The sequence below is a fragment of the Equus przewalskii genome, chromosome 16, assembly GCF_037783145.1.
Source record: "Equus przewalskii isolate Varuska chromosome 16, EquPr2, whole genome shotgun sequence".
In the NCBI taxonomy this organism is placed as follows: domain Eukaryota; kingdom Metazoa; phylum Chordata; class Mammalia; order Perissodactyla; family Equidae; genus Equus; species Equus przewalskii.
In genome coordinates, this window is record NC_091846.1 from 64,338,103 (window position 1) to 64,357,437 (window position 19,335).

A 19,335-nucleotide genomic window follows, 5' to 3' on the forward strand; every position below is an offset into this window, starting at 1 on the left:
TTTATCTCTTTCCCCATATTGAAGTTTGAATATTTTGTATTTATTAAAAGAAATGTATGTTCATTGTACTTAGTTCTTAAATGAATAAATAACTGTCAATTTAAAGAAATCTGTCTTAAGTTGATAATAAGAAATAGGGACATATCAGACATCGGAATTTCTGCATATTTATTTTATAGCAATGCAAAGTCTGATAAGAACTTATAAGCCAGAAGAGAGTGGTCACAGGGGCCGGCCCCGGGGCTGAGTGGTTAAGTTCACACGTTCCGCTTCGGCAGCCTAGGGTTTTGCCAGTTCAGATCCTGGGCGTGGACATTGCACCACTCACCAGGCCATGTACTGGGGGGCTTTGGGGAGAAGAAGAAAAAAAAAGAAGATTGGCAACAGATGTTAGCTCAGGTGTCAATCTTTAAAAAGAAAGAGAGAGAATGGTTACAGAAATTAGAGGGCATTGAAGACATGAAATACAATGCAGCCAATAAAAAAGGATGTTTTCATAGAATGATAAGGGGGTATCTAGCTATATACTATTGAATTGAATCTAAAGAGTAAACACTGAATTTATAGCCTGACCCTAAAATTATGCATATTAGAGTGAACACATAGAAGGAAGTACTGCAAAATACTATCCACAGTTATCTGTGTCTTGGTAGATTGTAGATGATTTTCATTCTCTTCTTTTTTTGTTCTTGTTTTGTATTTCTCAATTTGTTATAACGAACATACATAGACACTAGGTGGAGATGTCCAATGAGCAATTGGCCATCTACGCCCCAGCTTAGAGAGAGTCGGACTCTGGGGTAGATTTATGATAAAAAGGAAGCGACTTTTGCCTAAAAGCTTTCCTTCCAACCCAGCTAATCTGCTCTTCACTATAAAAAGAAATCTAATAAGAAAGCAGTTGTACCTTCCTGAAAACCAAATAAATGAAGTTATCTTTAATTTTATGTCTGGTGGCAAATATTCCTTCCCTAATCATGTGCATGTTCTAAGAACAGAATATACCACTACACTCTTATAGTCAATGAGGTTACTTTTCACTGGTAAGTTCTGGAAGAGGCTGAACACTGAGAGAAGGCCCAGAAAGAGGAAGTGTGAGCCCCCAAATTGCAATATGAGGGCTTCTGCCCAAAGTTCCCAGGGGCACTTGTTTGTTCAATGCAACCTCACAAAGGAGCAGGGCCAAAGAAGTGCAATTTTACTGCCCTGGGACAAGCAGTGATCCCCTCACCTCACCCTCATTAACAGCACACATGCATGCTCAGGCCCACCTACTTGAGACTGTCAGGTCTCCTTGGCTAGAATGACAAGTTCAAGCAATTCGCTGATGTTAGTTCTGGCCTACTCTGAGCAGGACCTACCCTAACCATTCACAGGCTATGAGTCCTTGGAAAAGCTGTTTCTTTTCTAGCGTCTTAGCCTCCACCACCATTAAAGGAGGTAATAGTTCTTCCTACTACATGGTACTGCTATAAAAATACAATGAATCTCTATGCCCTAGAGCTGGCAGAGCAGTGTCAGCCTCAGGCCCATTGAAAATGCTGCATAAATACTTCCTCTCTATCGTGTGTTCTCTTCTCTTCTCTTTTCTCTCTCCGTTTCTCTCTCTCTCTCTCTCCCTCCCCGATCTCTTTCACTCTCCCTATCTCTCTCTCTCTTCCTCCTTCCCCCTCTTTCTCTCCCTCTTCTCCCTCCCTCCCTATCTCTCTTTCTTCCTCTCTCTTTCTCTCATTCTCTCTCTCCTTCCCTCCCTCCCTCTTTAGTTAAAAAGTGATCTTTGTCTTCACCACGGAGCATATTTTGAAGATAACTTTAAACAAGAGGTAAACACAAAGGAAATGACAAGTCACCTTGCCATTTCACAGGGTGAATCAGAGATGAGAAGAGGTGAAGTCATCACCTCCTAAAATGAGTTTTTTTTTCTTTTTTAAACAATCCAGCTTTTTTTATTTGGGTCTGTTGACCCATGTTACAGGACATACTGCTCTTTTTTTCATTTTTCTTTTGCTTCATATGGCAGTGAGCAACAAAATAATAAAAAATATATTTTTTTAATAATACCAGCACACACACAAGTAGGAGAAAAGGGCTCTCCCATTGCTTGCTGAATCGCTCACTAATCACTCCGTTCGGACTCAGCAGGGAATTCTGACAACACCTGACTTTTCATTTATTTATTTTTTATTGGTTCTGGGAGAAGTTTGTGATTCATTCCATGTAGGCTGCAAGCCCTTGTACTACCGGAACAAATGGTCTCTGGGGAGATTTGCTTTATTAACTTTTAGGGCAAAGGAGGGAGAAATAGGAGGATTGCTTTAACTGCAACATACTGGCAAAAAGTTCAGACTTTTTTAGTTCATCAACACCTAAAATGTTTTAACTGGTCCTGTTTCTTAATGATAGATTGTCTGATTGTAAAGAAGGAGGCAGTGTGATGGAGTACAAACAGAGCTGGTTGAAAGAGAACCGGGTAATTGTCTCCGCCCTGCCATCATGCCCAGCCAAATCACTAGACCCCAGGTGTCTCTGGGACTCAGTGACCTTCTCTGCAAAATAAAGGGGTCGGATTAGATATTGTCCTCTTTCTGTAAGGGTTTACGACTTCATGGATGATGATGAATTTAATATTAAGTTTGTTGGAAAATGAAAGGAACCCTCCTCTCCATAAAGATTAATAATCATAATATAATAATAAGCATTTGCTGTGCTGTGTGCCTGGTGTTGCATCTATTCCCCACAGCGATGTAGGAAGAGCACACCAAGGATCATAAAGGTTAAGTAAGTTGCCTGAGATCACAGAGCCTGTGACTGGTGGTACCAGGCCTCCAGGCCTGACACACAGCTCATGACCATACCTCGCCTCCATACTGCCTCTCAGGGAGGCCATAAAGACCATCCAAGCTGGTAAAGGATTCAAAGCAACAAGTGTGATGTGCAAGTTAATAAAGAGTAAGGAGGAATGTGCATGCTTTATAAGTTTCTCAAGGACAATTCAGGATCATGGTGCCCACATGGAAAGAATGAGGTCACCAAGGGAGGCTTAAAGAGAGGCTAAATTGTAACAAAGGAATGAGAAAAATCTTAGATAGGGACAAAAATGCTTTATCTTTATCATCTATGCTTTCACTTTCAATATTCTCTTTGAAAGTGGTGAAGCACTTGGAATTTAGTAAATAATAAAATATTAGGTAAGCACATTGATACTGCTTGAGCAATTTAGATGGTTGGCATAATGGATAGAGTGAGAGAGGACAGGGTTTTTGGTGCAGGGGCTGCTGTTGACATTAAATGATTTGCTTTCCTTCTTTGGGTTCTGGTTTCCTAAACTATGAAGCCAACTGGTTGGTCTAAATCAATCTGGTAGATACCAAAACCCTGTAGGAGGCACGGGGATGTAAAGATAAAGATGTGGTTCTTCCCTCAGAAAGATCTTTAAGAACTCTAAATTCTGTGATTCATCGTCAAGGCAAAGATTGATAGGTTGATGTGAATTATTTGAATATTCCTAGCTACAAATGACAGAAAAAATTATTCATATGAAGAATCAGCAATAAAAATTTAAATAAAGGATTATAGTTGGTAGTATACACTTTGATGTCCATCAAATTCATGATTTACAAGGCTTATGATGTAACTAAACGTCTCAAAAATATAATATAGCAGAGAGATGATGCTTACGTGAATATATTATATTTTTATGAAATGCAATGCATCATCCTACTAAGAAGAAACCAGCGCCTGAAAATGAGTCCTGTAGATTCTAATTTCTACACTGTGTTAAGACTACAAGTGAATTATATCCCCCCACAATTTGCATTTTCTTTTACGGTGGGGAAGCAAAATAAGCGCCTTTGTTTGCACTGGTTTCAGAATTAAATTAGTTTGTATATTTGTTCTCTCCTCCTCTTCCTAGATTTGCTTTCAAAGTAAACAGTTATTTTCATTAAATTCTCTTTTATTTGGCTTTAGTTCTTTAGTTACTATAATTATCTGTGTGGCTGTCCCTGTTTTATTTTTGAATCAGATATTTGTGCACTGTTTTAAATTGTATTTAATTGGTTCACTTCCATTTTTCTATTGTTTACCTCGCTTTGTGGTACTATGATTTCTTTAGCTAGATCTGACTCCTGTCATGGTCTGATATTTTTCAAAGGCATTTTTTTTATGGACCTAAACACTGCAGAAGTTTGGCAAAATAGGAAAAAGATGATCATCAATTTGATGTTTAGTGAATGTGGACAAATATCAGGGGAAAAACAAAAATGTCATTCATCATGGAGATTGTTTTGAAAGTTAATGGCAAACTTGGAGTCTTGAGAAATAGCAAAAATTTACCTTGTTTGGTAATGCCAAAAATGTCAACAATGTCTTTTATTTTATTTTTTTATAGATTAACCTAAATGTGACCTCTGACAGAAAGAAAACCAGCCATACTTTTCAATTTCAAGCTAAAAAAGATCTAAAAAGTTATTTCTACCTAATAAAAAAAGTACAATAAGATTCTAAATTCCCACAGAAACCCTTCGTCTACCTTATTATACATCAAAAGCCACCAAGGGGCTATTTATCCTGTAGGCCAGTGCTGATAAAGTTTTGCAGGCATTTGCAATGATGTGCATGGCAGGGAGTGGAGATGGGGGGGTTAAGGGAGGGAGGAGGGGAGAGAGTTAGTTTTTCTTAAGTTAGCAGAAGAAAATATAGAAAGATTTAAAAAATTTATTCCAACAATTCATTTAACAATGGTTTATTTAACAACTCTTAGGATCCAAGTATTATTCTAGGAGTCAGGCCTATAGAAGTGAACAACAAAGATGAAGTCCTTGTCCTCTTGAGGATTACATAAGAGTGAGAAAAAGAGGGACAACAGCAAACCTATGTACAATAATTCAGCAATTATTAAGGGCTTTGAAGAATAAAGCAATCAGATAAGAGTACCTGGGATTTCGTGGGCTAGTTAGAGAAGGTTTTTCTGAGAGCTGACATTTGAGTAGAGACCGTAAGAAAATAAGAGAGACATGTAGATATCTTAAAGGGAGAGTACTCAAGGAAGAAGAAACAAACAGGAAGTGCAAAGGCCCTGGGGAGGGTACCTGGCCTATATTCAAGGAACAGCAAGGAAGCTAGTAAGTGAAAATATGCATGGTGTAGATTAGATCATAGAGGTGAACCTGGAACAGAGAAAGTCTGTATGAATATGATGCAACACCAGGAAAATTTGAACAAATGATTGGTAAATGTGACAACAAAAAATTTTAAATTTCTGCATAGTGAAAAAAAACCACCAGAAACAAAACCAAAAGTTAAACAGCAATTAGGGGGAAAATGGTAATTCATGTCACAAAGAAGCTGGTGTCTTTAATGTGTTTTAAAAAAGCAATTTCTTTACATCAATGTGTAAAAATGAATAACCCAATAGAAGAATAAATGAACAAAGGTTATGAAGAGAAAAAGCAATAGAAATGGCTTTTAAACATATTTAAGGATGTTCAACCTTACTTATAATGAGGGAAATTCAAGTTAAAACTACAATGAGATGCCAATTTCTTACCCAATCAGATTAACAAAGATCCAAACGTTTGCTCTTAACAACATCTGAAAGTTTGAGACTCAGAAACCCACTGTCATGTGTTGCTATTGGGAGTGTAAACAGATGCAGCCTTTACAGGGAGAACTATGGCTTTATCAAAATGTTAAATGCCCAGATCTTTGACCCAGTAGTTTCACTTCTAAGATTTTATCCAACAGATTTGTTTTCACATGTTAAATGAATTATGTACAAGGATATTCTCTGTGGCGTTATTTATAATAACAGGAAACCACGGGACGTGTTGAGTAGTGAGAAATGAATTAGAAGCGAGGAGTGGAGTCTGATTATGAACCTCTTTTTAAACTCAAACCCTTAGAAGTTCTTGAACAGGTAAAATGAGAGCAAAGCTGTGTTTAGAATAACTTGTCTGCTATCAATTTGGGGTTTCATTGGGTGTGTGGGGACCTCGGTGACAACTTCAATGTCATTTAAAGAGTTCTCAATGGAGCTCTAAGGGGAGAGTCCTTGTGTTGAGGGCAGGGACACTAGGAGTGGTAGCAGACAAGGCTGCTAAGGTGGGCAGGGCGTTTCTTATGCCAGGCTGAGAGGTTCAGACTTGATCCTGAAGGCACTGGCAACATTTAGGGCAAGGCAGTGACCTCATCAGATCTGCATTTTTAAAAGACAGCTCTGCTGGCAAAATCAGAGAAGAGATTACAGAGCATCAAAGCCAGAGTGGGGAGAGGGCTTAGTGTAAAAGATCAGAAATATAGTCCAGACAGGGAAAGCGTTCTCTCTGTTTGGCAGTCTCATGAAGCAGAATTCCAAAAGTGAAAATGTCTTACCTATAAAATTGCCTTAAAAAAAAAAGAAAAAAACGAAACCTATCGTGTTGGTGGTTTCATGAGGGTAGATATTTGTTAAAATGTGTTAAATTGCATATTTCAGTATGTGTAATTTGTTTTATGTCAGTTATATCCTTATAGAGCTGTAAAAACAAAATTAGTTAAAATTGTCTTTAATATGAAGGGAAAAAAACCCTCTAGAAAGGGCATGGACCTTCTGACTAGGTCAGTTCAAATTCTCTACTCTCAAGTTTGCACTCTTTTCTGGTTGTTCAGATCAAGTCAGCCTGCTGTCATGGTGTGTTCCTCAGTCCCCTCTTGCTGTCCTCCCTTCCCAGGCCTCTCCTGAAACACAGTCCTGTCCAAGATCTCATGAGCATTTTAATTAATGGATTTGGGTGAAATCAAAGGACACGTCTCCTCAGTGTACCTGTCTCAGTATGGAAAGCAGAGGCTTCTAATTACATTCATGCCATGGGCATACATGAGCCTGTATGTAAACACTCAAGTGGGTTTTTTTTTCTTTTAATGGATAGCTGGGTGCCAATGAATGCATTTACTAGGGTGCTTTTAAAATTGCTTTTTTTTCCTTTTAATTCTTTAGTCTGCTTCTCAGTGGGGGAAATACGTTGGTTAAGCTAAAACAATGGTGCAGCACATGTAAGAGAGGGCGAGCATTGCTCCTAAAGGAAAACCAAAATTGGGTGCTACTGGGCTCTGATGAAACGCTAAGTAGATTGTGCTCACAGATTTCATCTTTCAAAGAGTACATCATTAGGACAAATTTAGAAGATTTCATGAGAACTTTGAAAGGACATGTTATTATCTTACTTCAAATTTTCCTCAAAGAAAGAAAAAAGTTTTTAATGTTCATATGTTTCATGTTGTCACTTCAAACAGGTACTATACACCGTGGAGGTGACAACCATGGACTGCTTCTGTCCCCCCGCCACCAATTTATAATGACATAATGACACTCTTTGACACATAAAAAATATTTATTAGATAACATTGAGCTTATTTCAACTGAATTTTCTCTTTTTTTCCAGCTTTATTGAGATATAATTGACATGTAATATAGTGTAAGTTTAAGGTGTACAACATGACGATTTGATGCATATATATACTGTGAAATGATTGTCACAATAAGGTTATTTAACACATCCATCATCTCATTTGGTTACCATTTGTGTGTGTGTGTATGTATGTGACAAGAATTTTTAAGATCCACTCTTTTAGCAACTTTCAAGTATATAATACGGTATTGTTAACTATATTCACCATGCCGTACATCATATCCTCGGAATTTATTCATCTTGTAACTGGAACTTTGTACCCTTTAACAACCTCCACCCACTTCCCACCCCACCCTGGTGGTTAAGCTTCTGTGCTCTCATTGCCACTACCCAAGTTCGTTCTCCCATCGAGGAACCACAGCACCCATCTGTTAGTTGTCGTACTGTGGCAGCTGCATGTTGCTGTGATGCTGAAAGCTATGCCATCGATATTTCAAATACCAGCAGAGTCACCCATGGTGGACAGGTTTCAGTGGAGCTTCCAGACTAAGAGAGACTAGGAAGAAGCACCTGGCCACCCACTTCTGGAAAAACTGATCATGAAAACTCTGTGAATAGCAGGGAAGCGTTGTCTGATACAGTACCAGAAGGTGAGAGGATGGCGCAAAAAGACCAGTCAGGGTTCTACCCTGCTGTACACAGGGTCGCTAGGAGTCAGAATTGACCCCCAGCACTAACACAACTTTCTCTGCTTGCCACCTCTAGAACGTTTTTAAAATCATTCTCTTCCAGGTTAAAATCAGTAGGATTCAGCAAACTCATTTTCGATTTTATATCTCAAGAAGTACCTTAAGAATATATGTCGGATCATATGAAATCATACTTAATATTTTTATCCTAGAGGAACATAAACATTCAGGAGTCCCTGGAGCAAGATCGTTTTCAATCCAATGCTATTCAGAGATCAGAAATAGTGTCTAGCTCCCTGCGTCAGAGACTTTGCTTTTCATAAAGTCAAATACTTGGCTTTGGCTTCTCCCAAACCTTCTCTGTATGTCTCTCCTGTTCGTATCCCAGAGGAAGCATCTATCCAAACATGAGACTCACTGGTGTGAGTTTGGTGGGCCGTAATGCTGTACTGTAACGCTCTGCAGACTTAGAGCAAGTTCTTTATGTACGTTTCCTTTAGGGCAAGGTTTTATTTTTTCTTGACCATTCCAGGGCTTGTAAATTGTACGGTGGGGGAGTACATCATACTTGTAAAATTTGTCAAATATTAGTTGACTAGAATTCTGAATATTGGAGGCCTGTCAAACAAATATTGGAAAAAATATCCCTGAGTATTTTGTAAATATTGTAATTTGGCTGCTCCAGTTTTCTATTGCTGTAAAATAAATTATGCCCAAATTTAGCACCTTAAAATAACAACCATGTTATTGTAAGTCACAGCACAGTATACAGTGGGTCAGGAATTTGGGCTAGGCTCACCTGGCTGATTCTTCTGCCTCGTATGATGTGGAATGGTGTCACTAGATGGTAATCAGCTGGCAGCTGGGCTGATCTGGAAGGTCCTAGATGGCCTCACTCACGTGTCTGGCACCTTGGCAGCTGTCTTAGTCTGTTGGGGATGCTAAAACTAAATACCATAGACTGGGTGGCTTAAACAGCACACATTTATTTCTCACAGTCTAGAGGCTGGGAAGTCCAAGATGGAGGCACTGGTAGATTCTGTGTCTGGTGAGGGCCCTCTTCCTGGTTCATAGTCTTCTCACTGTATCCTCATGGGGCGGAAAGGGCAAGGGAGCTCTCTGGGGTCTCTTTTATAAGGGCACTAATCCCATTCATGAGGGCTCTACCCTCATGACCTAATCACTTCTCAAAGGCCCACCTCCAAATACCATCACCTTGGGGATTAGGTTTCAACATATGAATTTTGGAGGGACACAAACATTCTGTCAATAACAGCAGGGATGGCTGGGAATCTGGGCCCAGCTGGGACTGTAACCTAGAGAGCCCGCAGGTGGCCAGTCCATCACAGTGATCTCGGAGCAGCATCTCACAAGAGACGGAAAGTGGGAGCTGTAGTCTCTTAACTACCCACTCTGGAAACTGACAATGTCACTTCTATTGCATGCTGTTAGTCACAGCAGTCACAGAGCCTGCCCAGATTCGAGTGGAGAGAGGTAAACCCCACCTCTCAATGGAAAGCAAGTCAAAGACTTTGTAGTCATCTTTAATTGGCAAAGGGGCACACCAGGAGAAAATGCATTTTTGTATCTTTCGGTAATGAACTCATCCATCAAAAAGCAGCTATAATCAAAACATTAATTTAACACACAAAATAGCACCAGTTATACATCTTAAAGTCACCTGTGTACCTTTTACTCCCTTACTCCTCACATCAATTGCTGACATTACTTCTACCAAAATATCCTGCAAATTTTTTCCTCTCCTTTCACTTCCTTTGCCTGGAGGAAGTACCTTCTAATAGTTAACCTTTGTTGAGAGCTAATTATGTGCCTGGCATTGTGCTAACAACTTTACAAGCACTATCTCATTTAATTCCTCATACCTCTACTATTATGTAGACATCATCATAATCTCCATTTCATAGATGAAGAAAACGGAACTCTGTGAATTAGTGACAACCATTATCTCTCAATCATTTAATGGAGGGGCCTAGACAGACACCCAGGCACCTGACTGCATCTAACCAGAGTCAGGTTTCTTCACTCCTAACCAGAAAGTCCCTGCTTACACAAGTAGAATGCTTTGGCCCACAGATGCAGCTTTACCTGCAACCTGGCTCCTCAGCTTTGAGTGGCACCTCTGGTTGAGCTGTTGCATGTGCCCCCGTGCTAACAAAGAATCATTGTGTCTTCTCTGTGTGCACCAAAACCTGAGATACCAGTTATTTCTAATTCATCTAAATTTTATTCTCGATTTAGAAACAAAAGTTATGGATACTGCTTGAGCAAGACAATAGTCCTTTGTTTAAAGAGAAACAAAACTTGGGCAACGCAAGAGATATGTGCAGAAAGGATCAGCTGATCATTAGCTGACATACTAGAGCTGCCTTGGTTTAATTGGCAATAGATAACAGCTCCAAGAGCACAGTTAAAAATAATGTCCCAAACATTTCAAAATATAAACGGCATGGGGATAATTAAGATAGCACAGGATGGCAGCCTCTGAAGTCCATTACAGCTATGTTGTGACTTAATTGGTTTCAGAGAAACTTACCAACTACTGCTTTGGTGTCATAAAAGTAGTGTGTTTTCTTCACTTTGGGAGGAGAGAGAGGCATGGCTTCCCTCAGCTCCAAAGGAAAGGGAAGGTTCTCCCGACACCTGGGGAGCTTGACTGGTGACAGACTCGCCCAGCAGGTGGGAGGCGAACCAGTCAAGCAGGGATGCTCTCTCACCATCTGCGGTCTTGCCTGAGGAAGAGGCGCCATCCGCTCCCAAGGCTTTTCCAAGTCCCAGAGCTGGACAACTCTGGCCTTCCACTGTGACTTTCTTACCTCTAAATGTGTCTGAACTAGATCCCAAAGGCAGATGCAGTAAGCATCACCCTTTATAGTGGAAATGCAAAATACTAGAGGAGTTTTCTGAAAAGCTACTTTTCTTTTTGTGACCCTGGGGAATCTTGTCATGCATATTTAGAACAAAAAGGAGAACTGTGGGGAGAGATGATTATTTCGTAAGGATACACATATTTTAATTTTGTAAATTTTTTTGTATTATGGTCCTCCATATACCATATGTTGCATATGTTTATCTGGTCTTCTATAAACTAATGTATTTTACAAATGACTTTGTAGTAGAAAAACTATAAGCCCAGAAAAACCACTATTTTCGTCCCTTTCAGCCTTCCTCTTGTTCTTACCAAAATTCTATGTAGAGCTAGAATTAGTGCACCCATGTTATTATCCAGATGTTTCACACACAATTTTATCTGACCTTTTCCAGGAATTAGAAGAATTATCTATTTCTTTGTAGAAGCAATATGTTTCAATAAAGTGTTGTACATTTATACTATGTAATGATTTATCAACAAGTATTTCAATTAATAAGAACTTCTGTAGTTGATCAGCACAATAGTAATTATTACTCTTTCTTTTTATTATGGTAAAAAGCACATAACATGAAATCTGCCCTCTTAGCAAGTTTTTAAGTGTGCAATACAATATTGTTAACTGTATGCACAATACAACCCTTAATGATGATTCTGAGGTTTTAAGCCAATGTATATTGGCTTTTGAGTCTTCAACGGAGAATCTAACTTTACTTAGTAAAGTATTTTGTTATATATTTTAAATTAGTAATAGCCTAAACCAGATAAAAGTTTAAAGTAGCATATTCTAACTGGTGATCTAAATTAGAATAAAAATAAATAGATGCACACCTACATCAAAAGCTTATCATCGTAAATTATTTTTATAACAAAACAAATGGATTGAGATAAGAAATGGAAATATAGAGGCAATCAACTTGAGTAAGTGTGGCCATTTGGTTACGTGTTTTAACACACTGGATCAAATCCATGGAATTGCCTTTTTCCAAGGCCAAACAGGCAACTGCTTGGGAGAGGGACACCCTAAGCACTTGTATCATGGTTGGGGTCAAAAAAGAGGAGACGAGTTTGCAGGCCTAGGAACCTAAAAAGTGAGCACTGTAGTGGAAAAGGAACAGAGAACAAAAAGATTGAAATCAACAGAGAAACTTTCTGACATCATGACACAAATCTAACAGCAGTTTGCCAGACCTTTTGAAAGGAATGTCTGGTAGAGAAGAGAGTGTTTTAATTTAAACAAGTAAGAGAACCTCCTCAGAGATATCTTAGACCCCATAATTTCAAACTGTGACCTATGCTGAGTCCTTATGATCCAATCCAAAAACTTATCCTTTTTGTCACGAACACAACTGCTCTCAGACTTCCAAGAAAGCCAATGTTATTACCATCTCAACTCAGCCTCTTCACGTTGGGCAAGTATACCACGACAGACCAGTACTCTTTATATAATGATTTATGCAAACACTTATATAAAACACAGTATTAAGTATCCCATAGTTATTAGTTCCTTTAATTGTATTTGTTCCATAATTCAATAGTGCCAATTCTTTTTCCTGTAAAGATTTCTTGATTCTTCCAGCAAAATACACCTGTTTAGAGAAACTTACTCATTCGTCATAATCTTTATCAAAAAGCCTATTGGAAAGTCTAATAGTAAAGGAGACTTTTTTTTCCTAAGGAAGAGTCACCCTGAGCTAACATCTGTTGCCAATCTTCCTCTTTTTGCTTGAGTAAGATTGGCCCTGAGCTAACATCTGTCCCAATCTTCCTCTATTTTGTATGTGGGTCACCACCACAACATGGCCACTGATGAGTGGTGTAGGTCTGCAGCCAGGAACTGAACCTGGGCTGCTGAAACCGAGCACACCAAACTTAACCACTAGGCCACGGGGCCAGCCCCTAAAGGAGATTATTTTTGATAAAAGCACAAAATAGATATAAAGACATAAAAGAAACAGATCATCTCTCAGGCAATAGTTAGCCACCTATTAAAATCTTAAAGGAGAAAGTATCTTTAATATCAAAATACATGCATCCTTTGTCTACGGTGCCAGATAATTAGGTCACTAATATCTAGAGAAATTGCCACTTTTGTTACAAGATCCAGCTGTGATATGCACAGATAGGTCTGCATTATCTAAGGAAAAAAATCAGAAAATTTGTTGTTAGAGCGTCTTTGTGAGTCCTGTTCACGCTTAAGTTTTTCACTCACTTGTGTCCATGAGAATAGTATGGGACAGAGTTCTGGGGCTGGGGCTGGGGTAGAGGAGGTTGCCTGATGTTCCACGTGCTGCCCTGGAGGCATTTACTCCAGGTCAGTCCACAACGGGTAGAGCAAGGACTCAGTTCTGGGTTCTGGCCCAGAAAGCCAGTTGAGAGTGTAAAAGCTGATGCTGTTCACAAAGCCCGGTGATCTTTAAAAATGTGACTCTTTGCTTCCCAGAGAGTAATGTATCTTTCTCATAAAAAAATCATCAATCTTAAAAGGTTTCTCATCTACCTAATTCATAACTACTTATAGCCCTGAAAAATTTTTTATGTTAGACTTTGGTTGAGTGTGGTTGGATATATAATAAAAATAAAATTTGGTTTCCTTACACTAATACTATAAAACAGCTACTATAAACAGTGTTTTACATTAATAATATATTACATTTGGAAAGCAGATTATATGATATATGTATGGTGGTATGTTTCCAGTTGCATGCTTAAAATATTCATGCACAGAAGGAAGAAAACATAGGGCATATACCAAACTGTTTATAGTGTTATTCTAAGAGGCAAGATTATGGCTGTATTCCTCTCCTTCACTTTTCTGTTCTGTATTTTGTAAGCGTTTGATAATAAACATGTATTATTTTTAAAAAAAGGAGAGTGTTTTAAGATTGGCCCCCAGGAGCTTTAACAATTAAAAGAATTGAGATCTATTGAGCCTGAATGTTAAAAGTCTAGGCTGTGCTTTCTAATATGGTAGCCACTAGTCTTAAGTGGATATTTAAAATTATATTTAAAGTAAGTAAAAGCAAATTAATTTATTAACAATTTAACTCTTCACTCACACTAGCCAAATTTAAAGTTTCAGTAGCCACATTTTCATCATCACAGAAAGTTCTATTTAAGTCATTGAGGAGACAGATTACCAAATTATGCGCTGAATCCTAACAACAAAAATGGACCAGTTTTCAGTGGCATAGGAATGGAGTGTGCGCCTCACAGTAGTAGCTGAGAGACTCCTCATCGCCGGTCTCTTTTATATACCTCACTAATCTGTGGCCCATTAAGCTCAGAGATTTTTCCCATAGCCGTTCAGCTAGTTGGTGACAGATCAAGGATGAGAACTCAGGGCTACTAACTCCTAATTCACAGCTCTTGCCTCCATATCACTCTTCCAATCTTCTCCAGAAAACTAACCATCCCAAGCAATACTTCAGCTCAGTGAAATTTCACAGGCACTTTTTGAGAGCTTCCAAGGTGATAGGCACCATAATAAGCCTTGACTGTACAGAATCAAGTCAGAAGTTTCCTCATCCTCAAAGGGTGTCAAAGTGCGAAAGCAGAAGTTCATGCTAGGCAGAGTGATAGCACAAAGTAGGGACAGGTCTGTTCTTCATGGGAAATCCAGAAACGCTTCACACACATAGTTAAGCTTGAATTGGGTCTTGACATTTGTGCATCTGAATTCCCAAATTAGCACTTCTCCAATATTCTCAATTTTCCCCACACTCCAGGAGAAAAGAGGTTACAATCCATTTTTGAAATGCAATTGATTTCTGACCTAATGTTGTTTTTTTTTCAACTTCACGTGGAATAGTTAGATATGTTCAACTCTCTTAATTTGAACTAATTTTCTCATTCTTAGGCCTGGTTCTATATTTGCAAAATAATTTTAAATTTACAAATGAAATAAAATACTACTTTAAGATTTAATCATCCTTCCACTTTGGACTATATAAAAGCAAATCAAAAATTTGACTGAATGATTATTTTTCAGCCCGTTGTTTTGGAAATGTTTAAACACAGGTTAAGAACCTAGGAGCTCTCAGTTCTCAAATAAATCATGCTCCTGTATTTTAACAGATGCAATGCTCTTGGTGGCAGAGCGACTGGAAGGACCATTCAACATTGAGTCAGTCATGGACCCTATAGATGTCAAGATCTCTGAAGCCATTATGAACATGCAAGAAAACAGCATGCAGGTGTCTGCAAAGGTATTTGCCTTAGTCATATGTCTACTAATAAGGAAAGTGCAGTAACCTAAAAATGAAGTAACTAGATATGTCAGCCGGGATTATAAATTCTAATACGTTGTCAGTGAGCTTTTCCTGTCGAGCTACAAATTTGCTACTTCGTTAAAAATGTCTAATAAAATGGCAGTGAGAAAGGAAGCAATCTTTTAGTTTGCAACTACTCAATCATGAAGACATTATTGGCTGCTAAAAAGTTTCAGAGACACCCAAATATATTGACTAATCCCTCACATTTGTGAGCAATTTGGGGGGAATTTTCTTTTTAATATTTGAAATTTCTGCACACCCTCACCCTGTTCTCTCTCTAGGAATTTCTAATTATATCTTCAGCTGTGCAAACCAGGCAAATGTTCTATATGTTCAATTGTAAATAATTAAACATTCCATCTGACTTCCTTTTTAAGACTATGGTGTAAGCTTCATTAATGAATCTTCAGGGGAAAAGGCTCCTGTGTATGAAGTCAAGCAGACATTAAAAGAAAAAAGTAGTGCATTTTCATAAATCATATGAGACAGAGCTTCTGAGTTTGCAGCTGCAAAGCACAAATACCAGGTGCACAATTTTTATGTGTCCCCACCCAGTTGAAGATAAACAGGACCTGCCTCAAGCAAAATTGAGAAGTTTGCAGGGGGTCCCCCAGCCTTTTCCTTCACCACCCCTTTTCACCCACACTGATGACTGCACAATGCCCTTCTGTTCTTTTTAACTGGTCTCCCTGTCGTGAAACACTGGCCAAATCTTTATCAGTCCTTTAAACCTGGTGACTGAGTGATTGCTTTTTAACTGAAAATCATTCACACAAAAATATGTCAGGCAAAGAATTGTAGGTTTAGCTTTCTTCGATTTTTAAAATCTTTTGTGAAAGAGATTTCAAATATAACCAAGGACAAGGGATGGGTGGTAGGGAGAAATCACAGAGCAGAAAGAAATCCATGGAATCCAACCAGGTCTCCTTGGCTGAGTATGAATCAAAGTAGCTTTGGGCTTTTCAGGGAGAACTGGCAGGAAGCAGGGTGAGAAAGAACCTAGCCTGGGTCCCTCTCTCTCCTTAGGAGATGGATGGGCCGACAGTTTCATAGACTTACTTCTGGGTCTTAATGAGCTTGGATGGCCTATGTAAAGGAGGACACTCCAAATTGCCATCACCTATTGGTGAAATAGCATGTTTGGGGGTTCCATGAAAAGCTATTTTCTTTCTTTCCCATGGAAAAATAGCAGTTATCTATTCCTTTCAAATCTATTTCCTGGAAACCTGCTAATGTTGTTTTGAGAGGCCAAATAGCCCAGCAGCACTCAAGTAACTAGGTGCTAAGTTTGCTGATGTTCAAAGCTGCTCTAGAGAACAGGGCGTGAAAAACACAAAAGTGTCTGTGATTTAAGACCATCACACATTTCTTAGAAGTAGAGGTTTCCATTGGAGTGTGTGCATACACATTCAAGTCAATTTATTCTATCAAAAATTCTCTAAGAGGTCAGATGGACTCTCTTTATTACCAGAATGTGAATGAGACATTTTTGTGGAATTTATCCAACAGCATTATAACAGTATGGTTGTTTATAAAGAATGTACTTTTAAAAAGACACATTTCTTTGTAAGAAATGCCAAAATCAAGAGTAGAAATAATATAGGGCATGTAAGAGTGCGTTCACATGAGAGGATACAGTATGGAGGGTCATGAAAAAAAGTCAAATGAGCTAGGAAAAGAAAAGTGTGTCCGGGCTGGCCCCATGGCTGAGTGGTTAAGTTCGCGCACTCCGCTGCAGGCGGCCCAGTGTTTCATTGGTTCGAATCCTGGGTACGAATATGGTACTGCTCATCAAACCACGCTGAGGTAGTGTCCCACATGCCACAACTAGAAGGACTCACATCGAAGAATATACAACTATGTACTGGGGGCTTTGGGGAGAAAAAGGAAAAAAATAAAATCTTTAAAAAGAAAAAAAGGAAAGTGTGTCTGGTGGTTTTGGCATAAGGAAAGGGGGATGGAGTGAGTTCAGGAAGAGGGACAGGGAAGAGAGAAGCCAGGCTCTGCAGGAAAGAGGAGTGGGGGCAGGCTCTGATTTGGACACGGGTATTGAGGAAGGACCAAAGCCAGCCTTTAATATAGTGGTGAATTAAAAGCTGTTTGGAATTTGGATAAATTTAGCAGGAAACACCAACAGGATTTGCTGATGGAATGGATATGTTCTGAAAGAAGTTTTATTTCACCAAGAGAATGGAATTTAGAAATACATAGTTTTATTTTCCATATAAGCCACATCCATGAAATTATGCATGAACTGAAGTCTGAAACCTACATGCTAGCTATGAACTGGAAGGTTGAATATTTCCTTTTTCAAAGGAACCCTCAGTCACTGTTGATAAACAGTCTCATCAAATTTGAAGTTCTGGATTTCCAGACTTTGCATGACCAGAGACATCATTAACTTTCTGATAGGTGAGCTTCAGGTGAGGCCAGAAGCTAGTTCCTAATGAGGTGGGGCGGACATCCTGAGAGTTGTAAAGCTTACAAATTAAAATGACTTTTTACTCTAGGATATGATTGACAACTTCTTGGAAGATCGTTTACCTTATTACAGCAGTTACTGAGAGAAGTCATTCCCAGAGCCTCTTTCAGAAGAGCAACAGGATTTATAACTGCCAACTCCTATTTGTTGAGTGCTTCCGGCCAGGGGCTGTGTGTGCCTTACATAGTTTATATTATGTAATATTTATAACAATGCTTATGATGAGATAGATCTTGCCCCTTGTTTTCCAGATAAGGAAACTAAGGCTTAGAAAAGTTAAGTAACTTACAAAGGCCTCAAGGTACATGAGAAGTACCTAGGGGAGTGTCTGATTCCAGAGCCTTGCTAGTTACTGCATTGCAATGATGTGGGTGCTGGCAAAGCCATTCTCACACAGGGGCGGGGTTCAGTAACTACCTGCTGAATAGATCAAGTGTTAAGAGAAAGTTCAATAGACTTCAGAAAAACCTGCATGAGAACATAAGGAAACAGAGGTGGCAAAGCTAGGAAGACTCCAGCTGTCTGTCTTTCTGTCTGATTCCTTTTACAACTATACCCCGTCCTTGCCACCATGCTAAATTCTAATGAAATTTTTCTCTCACCTAGCCTCATCATTCATTGCTCCCAACCCTTCCCAGAGTTTTAATAGCACAAAATAAGTCTACTTCTTCCTTCTTCTGTCTGAAGGCAAAAGATGAAGACATCACAGTTTGAGATACGAAATTTCCCTCCTCTCATCCTGCAGCCCTTACCACATCTGTAGAAGGGAACAGCTATTCTTTTCTACCTAATGGTTGAGATCCTGAATTAGTGGGATTTACAGGCTAATGAAAAGATCTATATTCACCATGTATGTTCATGCTCCAATCTCATATTAGATCTGTTTTTATAGGTATTGTCAGATCCTTTTTCCTCTCCTATTTAGCCCACAGCTAAGCTGCTGAGGGGTATATTGACATTCCTTCAAAAAATACTTTAGCTATACAAAGTTGTATAATTAAATTACAATATTTTGGTAATAACATTAAGGCATTCATTTCTGACTTTTGATTTGTATATACTTTGTACAATACTATATAATTATTGTATATAGTATATATTGTTTGTTGTTAGTGCTGTCAGGTCAATTCTGACTCCTAGCAACCCTGTGCACAGCAGAGCAGAACCCTGTGAGGTCTTTTTGCACCATGCTCTCACCTTCCAGCACTGTATCAGACAATGCTCTGCTGCTATTTGTGGGGTTTTCTTGGCCAATTTTTTCAGAAGTGGGTGGCCAGGTCCTTCTTCCTAGTCTATCTTATTCTGGAAACTCCACTAGAATCTGTCCCCCAGGGTGACCCTGCTGGTATTTGAAATACTGGTGGTATAGCTTTTGGCATCATAGCAACATGCAGCCACCATAGTATGACATCCAACAGACAGGTGGTGGGGTGTATGTGTTGTATGTACTATATATATAATATTATTTATTTATATATATTTTTAAGACTGGAGACAATAGCATATTAAAACTTTTCTTGGTTCCATTTTGGACAAATGACCACTGAGTAACAACAACAATCATCTTGGCTACCACTGAGCACCTACCGTACTCATTTAACAAATGCCCTATCAC

At 38.9% G+C, this 19,335-nt stretch overlaps 1 protein-coding gene across 2 annotated transcripts in view; it reads left to right on the plus strand.

The window, feature by feature from the left end:
* GPC6 (glypican 6) overlaps positions 1-19,335 on the plus strand; it is a 1,030,865-nt gene that overhangs the window by 909,665 nt on the left and 101,865 nt on the right. For both annotated transcript variants that reach the window (XM_070579058.1, XM_070579059.1), the window contains exon 5: positions 15,042-15,172. In XM_070579058.1, coding sequence (XP_070435159.1) covers positions 15,042-15,172 — 131 coding nt within the window. The remainder of the gene's footprint in view (positions 1-15,041; positions 15,173-19,335) is intronic.